This window comes from Tamandua tetradactyla, chromosome 7 (genome assembly GCF_023851605.1).
Source record: "Tamandua tetradactyla isolate mTamTet1 chromosome 7, mTamTet1.pri, whole genome shotgun sequence".
NCBI classification, from domain to species: domain Eukaryota; kingdom Metazoa; phylum Chordata; class Mammalia; order Pilosa; family Myrmecophagidae; genus Tamandua; species Tamandua tetradactyla.
The window spans coordinates 119,359,068-119,366,128 of record NC_135333.1 but is presented as its reverse complement, the minus strand read 5'-3'; the positions used below and the strand labels follow the sequence as shown (position 1 = coordinate 119,366,128).

At 30.9% G+C, this 7,061-nt stretch overlaps 1 protein-coding gene across 1 annotated transcript; it reads left to right on the top strand.

Annotated features, from left to right (window-relative positions):
- Window positions 1–4,959: 4,959 nt before the first annotated feature.
- Window positions 4,960–5,898, top strand: LOC143690056 (olfactory receptor 6C74-like). The gene has a single exon (XM_077168054.1). It carries the CDS (start codon window positions 4,960–4,962, stop codon window positions 5,896–5,898), a length of 939 nt encoding a protein of 312 aa, XP_077024169.1.
- The last annotated feature ends 1,163 nt before the right edge of the window (window positions 5,899–7,061 follow it).

The window sequence follows — 7,061 nt, the reverse complement described above, 5'->3', positions numbered from 1 at the left end:
CACAATTGAGTATGATGCTAACTGTGGGTTTTTCATGTATGATCTTTATCATTTTGAGGAAGTTTCCTTCTATTCCTATTTTTCTAAGTGTTTTTATTAAGAAAAGATAACTTTTCTGCTTCAATTGAAATTATCTTATGTGTTTTTTTTTTTCCTTTATTCATTTAATGTGGTGTAGTATGCTAACTGGTTTTCTTATGGTGAACTATTCTTGCATAACTGGGATAAGTCCCACTTGATCATGTTGTATAATTATTTTACTGGACTATTGGATTCAGATTACTATTATACTGTTGATGAGGTATGCATCTGCATTCATAATGGACATAGTTTATAAGTTTCTTTTCTTGTTGGATATTTATGTGGTTTTGGTATGAGGATGATGCTGGACTCATAAAATGAGATTGGGAGTGTTCCTACCTCTTCCATATTTTGGAAGCATTTGAATAGGATTAGTGTTAACCCACTTTGAAATGTTTGGTAAAATTCACCAGTGAAGCCAGGTGGTCCTGGGATTTTCTTGGTTGGGACATTTTTATTACTGATTCTTTACTCTTTATTGCTCTGTTGAGAACTTCTATTTCTTCTGGAGTCTGAAGATAATTTCTAGGAATTTTTCCATTTCATCTATGTTAACTACTTTTTTAGCATAAAAGTGGCCCATTGAATCATCTTATTCTTATTATTTCTTTGCATAGGTAGTAATATCTCTGCTTTTATTTATCTTTTCAGTTTTTTGTGTCCTTTTTACTTTGTTAAGCTTTGCAAAGGGTTTGTTGATTTTCTTGAAGGATGAATTTTTGTTTTCATTGATTCTCTGTATTTGTTGTTCTCTAATCTCTCTCTGCTCTAATCTTTTTTATTTCCTTCCTTTTGCTTGTTTTGTTTTTAGTTTGCTCAACATTTTCTAGATTATCTAGTTATAAGGTTAGGTATCAGATTTGATATCTTTCTTCTTTTTCATGTAATCATTTAAGCTGTAAATTTCCCTCTTAACAGATTTGCTTCATTCCATGTATTTTGGAATGTTGTGTTTTCATTTTAATTCCCATCAACATATCTACTTATGTCCTTTCCATTTCTTCTTTGACCCATTGGTTGTTTAATAGTGCATTATTTAATTTCTACAATTTGTGAATTTTCCATCTAACTCTGTTATTGATTTCTAGCTTCACTCATTGTTGTCAGAAAAAAAATACAATGCATGATTTCAATATTTTAAAATGCATTGATGCTTTTTTATCAGATAACCACATGGTCTATCCTAGAAGGTGATCTTATGTGCACTAGAGAAGAATGTATATTCTGCTGCTATTGGGTAAAGTGTTAGATCTAGTTGGTTTATAGTTTTAAATTTTCTGTTTCCTTGTGATCTTCTGTCTAGATGCTCTGTTCATCCATTATTGAAATTGGTGTACTTAAATTTTAACTATTAATATAGAATCATCTACTTCTCCCTACATATCTGTGAATAAGTGCGTCACATATTTTGTGACTGTCATTAGCTGAATATATATATTCATATATCTGTAGTTAATTCTTCTTATTGATTTGACCCTCTTTTCTGTGTATTCATTTTTATTACCTTTTTGTACATCATTGCAGTTTTTGTCATAAAGTCTATATTATCTCATATTAATATTTCAACTTAGCTGACTTTGAATTAGAGGTATCTTTTGTGAAAAACATGTGACTGGGTCATGCTTTTTAATTCATTGTACCAGTTTTAAGCCTTTTATATTTAAAATAACTACTGAAACTGCAGTACTTTCTTCTGCCATATTGCTACATGTTCTTGTCTTATATTTGTTTTTTCCTTCAGTTCTTCTGTTAATGCCTACTTTATTTTTATTTTATTTTATTTTGTTTTACATGTACCATTTTGTGGCCATCCTCATTTCTTTTTGTACATATTTTAGTATATTTTCTTTGGAGTTGCTATTGGGTTAAAATTTAACATCCTAAATATATCACAACCAATTTTGACATGATACCATCTTGCCTTTGGTAGCACACATTACACTTATACCTCTTTGTTCACCTATCTTTTGGTTGTACCTACTACAGGTTTTCTCATTATATATCTTATTTCCCAACTCATAGATTTATCATCACTTCTTACAGATTTGCATTTTTAGACCTGTAGGAAATAAGTGCAGTAGCATACAGAAAAATATGTAGCAAATATCTCTTGTATTTATCTTTATCTCTATGGTTAACTTTGTCCTGTATTTGTCTGAGGGAAATTTGAATGTTTGCCTTCCTCAGAGCTAGTTCCAATGATCTGAAGAAACTGATTAAAGCGCTGCCCAGTGATCAGACCATACACCTTTAGATTCCTTTGGCTTTTTTAAGACTAGCTCTATACATGACTTGATAGCTTTATTTTCTTTAAAAATACTTTTATTCTATATCACTCATAGTGGTTTTGTTTCTCTTATAAACTGTAACATACATGTCATCCTTCTCTGTTGACTTAAAAAAACATGTGAAGAGGATATATTATACATAAAAGTAAAACAGTTTTCTCATTAGCTTAGTACATAAATTACACATATTTTCTAAAATATTTTCTAAAATATATGCAATCTTTCCCAAAGATAACTGCTTACCTATAGATATATTTTATCAGTTAAAGGCATCCTTCTCTTAGCAAATCTCTTTAACACTTTTGGTACCAATTCAAGTTAGTTTTTTATCATCTGTTACACATTCCAACTATGTTTTCTTCAATGAAGAGTAAATATAAAATATTACTTTTTTGTTACATTTCCTAACATTTTGCATTATTTTAAATGAAAGAACATATCATCTGCATGATTTAGAGTATATGTAGCTAGTTCTCCAAATGCTTCTTTATGTAAATGGCTTTAAGTTAATTAAATTACTATATTGAGGTACTTTCTAAAAACTCAAGTATGTTATAGTTTTCCTGGCTGGCCTTTTGGTATATAATAGATATTTCACTCTAAGAGGTTGTATGAAGAGGGTGAGATGAAAGTATGTTGGAACCCTAAAGATACATATTTTAAGACCCGATAAATATTCAGTAAATCAAAGGCTATAAACAATGTTGTCACTTGTCAGAGGTCAACATTCTATTCTGATTCTCTTTTTGGAATAAAAAATGGGAGCTCCAGTTTTCTCTACTTAAGGAAACAGATATTTCTCTAGGTTATCATACCTGGAAAGACCTAAGGTTGTTTATATGAACTCTCACTCTTACTCCAGGTGTTAGACTCCATCTTAATGTCAACATTTTAGGTTTCCCTATAGATGCTGCAGTGAGCGGCTTAATTTGTTTTTTAATAGTTAATGATGATGATACCCAATTAGTGTCTTTTCTGCAAGAATTCCCAAAGTCCTACACACCAGATCTCAATAAATATCCTGTTTGTAATAAGAGCAAAAATGAATCTATCACGCTGTAGAGAATAAAAACACTTTACATCAGAAAGAGTTATTCAATGCTCATTTGCGTGACAAATTTCTTAAAAGAACAATCTACTTTTTTGAGTATAGGTCAAGAAATTAAATTTTTAGATTTTAAGTATAGAGAATGTAGATGTTATTCAGTTTTATATGTAGGGAAATTAGAAGAAGAGATTTGAAAATGCTACTATATGCTGATTAGAGATGGAAATTATTGGGGTTTGAATTTATGTTAAACTTTTCTGGATTTTAATGTGAATGAGGAGTTGAGAGTTGGAAGTAAAGAATAATTGTAGGTTAGAAAGAAAAACAATATTTAATTGGAAATATCATTCTTATTACATTTGTTTAATAATACAAAGGAAAAGTTTCACGGTACATAGACAATGGAAAGTAAGTATTTTCAGCATTTTATTGTTTTCATACAAAGTAGTTACAATGTAATCCTTTCTATTCCTTAAATGTGATCATAAGATTAAGACAATTAAATCCAGATTTAGAAACAATGAATATATGTGTGTAATCCGTGATTAACATTTAATATCCATATTGAAAGGATTGATTTATGAATTTCTTTCTTAAAGTAGCACCATGAACAACATTTCCTGACAATTTATATTAAAAATGGTGACTAGTACATATCCCTTTATATGTAGGGAAAGTTTGTGTACTTATATATTACTGGATATAAAATTGTATTTCTTAGATTGATATACTAAAGTTGAAACTGATTGGCCATTTGAGAAAAATAATTGCAAATTTCATGTCAAATTTCAACTTATATATTAATACTGATTCATATTGTGTTAAAATTCATAAAAAGCTCTTTCCATTGAAAAGTTCAAATTGACAATACTGAACACAAAGATCATTCAGAAATAGTATCCTCAGAATGGATAAATTTCTAAAAACTAAATAAAAAAAAATCAGGCCTGACTAGCTGTCTAAAATGTGCAAATTAACAGCAAATGTATACCTTGCTGAAAGAGAGTGACCAAGAGAATTATTTTCACTATAAAGGAATAAAAAAAAACAATATAATTTCTTGTGGATTCTGTAAAATTGTATTAATTATCTCATAATTTTAAACAAGCTTATATTAGGGAAACTTCCAGATAACTTACTTAAAAAAAGATGTTAAATCCATTCTGTTGCAAAGGAAAGAAGATATGAAAAGGTAATTCAGAAAAAAAGTAAAAAGAGAAGAAGATGAGATTAAAAGGATTAAGCCTGTGATTCTGACAGCTATATGAAAAGGTTAAAAACAGAAGCCCAAAAGGTCTGAAAAGTGTATTCCTGATGATGGACGACAAGCAATTGATCCCCAAATATTTCTGAATATTCCCACTTCTTAAAGATGGAGAAAGAAAAAAACACACATAAATAATATTACAGAAAAAAATGTTTCAATTGAGTTATTTGGCTCTTTCAGACCACTTTCAAATTTATGCACTGTAAAACATTTTAAACTTAAAAATAATTATCTGTTTACTCCCAGATTTGATGTAGTTCAGAAGGAATTTAGCCATGAAGAACCATACAATGGTGACAACATTCATTCTACTTGGACTGACAGATGACCCCAATTGGCAAACAGCAATTTTCCTTTTTCTATTTCTAACATATTTGCTGAGTATCACTGGGAATCTGACAATCATCCTGCTCACCCTGGTGGATTCCCACCTCAAAACACCCATGTATTTCTTCCTCCGAAATTTCTCCTTATTAGAAATTTCACTGACATCTGCCTGCATCCCTAGATTCCTGGTCAGCATTGTGACTATGGATAAAACAATTTCCTATGATGCTTGTGTAACACAATTATTTTTTCTCATCTTCTTTGGTGCATCGGAGTTTTTCCTGTTGGCTGCCATGTCCTATGACCGCTATGTGGCCATCTGCAAACCCCTTCATTATGCCACCTTTATGAGCAGCAGAGTCTGCACCCAGCTGGTCCTCAGCTCTTGGTTGAGTGGGTTGTTAACCATCTCTCCTGGCCTTATCATGGGCCTGGGGTTGGAATTCTGTGATGCCAATATTATTGACCACTTTATCTGCGACTATTCTCCTGTCCTGAAGCTCTCCTGCACAGATACACATGTGATAGAACTGTTAAGTTTTATTTTAGCCATTGTCACACTCCTGCTTACATTGGCCCTGGTGACACTCTCCTATGCAAGTATCATAAGAACAATTCTGAAGATCCCTTCTGCCCAGCAGAGGAAGAAGGCTTTTTCTACCTGTTCCTCCCATATGATTGTCATTTCCATCTCTTATGGCAGCTGCATTTTTATGTATATTAAGCCTTCTGCAGAGGAAAGGGTATCTTTAAACAAGGGGGTGGCAGTACTCAGCACTTCAATTGCACCCGTCTTAAATCCATTTATATACACTCTAAGAAATAAACAAGTGAAACAGGCCCTGAAGACTATAATAGAAAATCAGGTTTTCATTACTTTAAAATAACAGCTTTGGCTTGTATAAAAGCATACCACTAAAGCTTATTGAAAAGTGTCACATATATCAACTGCCCCTTTAGCAAACTAATTTATTTTATTATTATATGATGGTAGTGATTAAAGTCAATTAGAAGCAGTCTTATTTTCTGTATTAATATTCCTTTATTCAATGATGGAATCCTTTAATTCTTTCAATTTAACTCTTTGATTTTTTTCCAACCTCAAAATATTCAGTTGAGAATTCATTTTGGAAATGCAATATCTTCATGATTTTTGTGCATAGATGTGCCTAGACTATAGACCATGTTTGAACTCTATATGTATTTTTTTAATCTCCAGAAATAGATTTCTGTATATACCACAGAGTTTATATTCCACAGAGTGTATATATTTCAGCAACAAATATGATATTTCCAGGAACATAATATCTATCTTGATCTTCAGTAGAGATTTCATGTTTAGGCTTGAAAATTTTCCAAATTTCTCTTCATCTGTAAATCAAATAAAAGTCTTTTTCATTAAATAAGAGTGCTTTACATCAGAAGATATTTTAAAAATATGTAAGTAGATTATTACCTCTATACCACTGTCAGACATTTGTTAAATGCTGGATCTTAAATTTGTTTCTAGTTTAAAACATCAAACCCTATGCAGGTAATGACTGTGCAATATTGGCTTTTATGTACATCAATGGGAGAATTTGATCTGGAAAAATGAAGGGATGAATAACTATCCTAAAATATTTCCAAATCCAAATTAGATCTGTATAACTCTAGGGAACACAAATAAAACTTATGCTTATGCTTGAGATTTTTGAGATATACATTTTAACACATGGAGAACTGTTATTCACCTTGCAATATTTTGCCATATTTTCTTTCATGTGTGCTTATTAGCACGTACCCTTCATTCTCTTGTATTCCTATCTTTTTATTTCTGCATACCATGTTTGAATAATCATTAATGTTCTTATTTCTTTTGAAAGATTACTCTCTTTTACATTATACTTTTTATTCAACATGTATCTGAATGCCATTATCCAAAAGGTATATATGTTTAATTAAAAATTCAAAGGGTAAACTATGGCACTTTATTGTTTCAAATTTAATTTCTTATATAGCAATGTCATTAGTCTTTTTCCCTTGACGTTGATTAATGTTTCTTCATAGC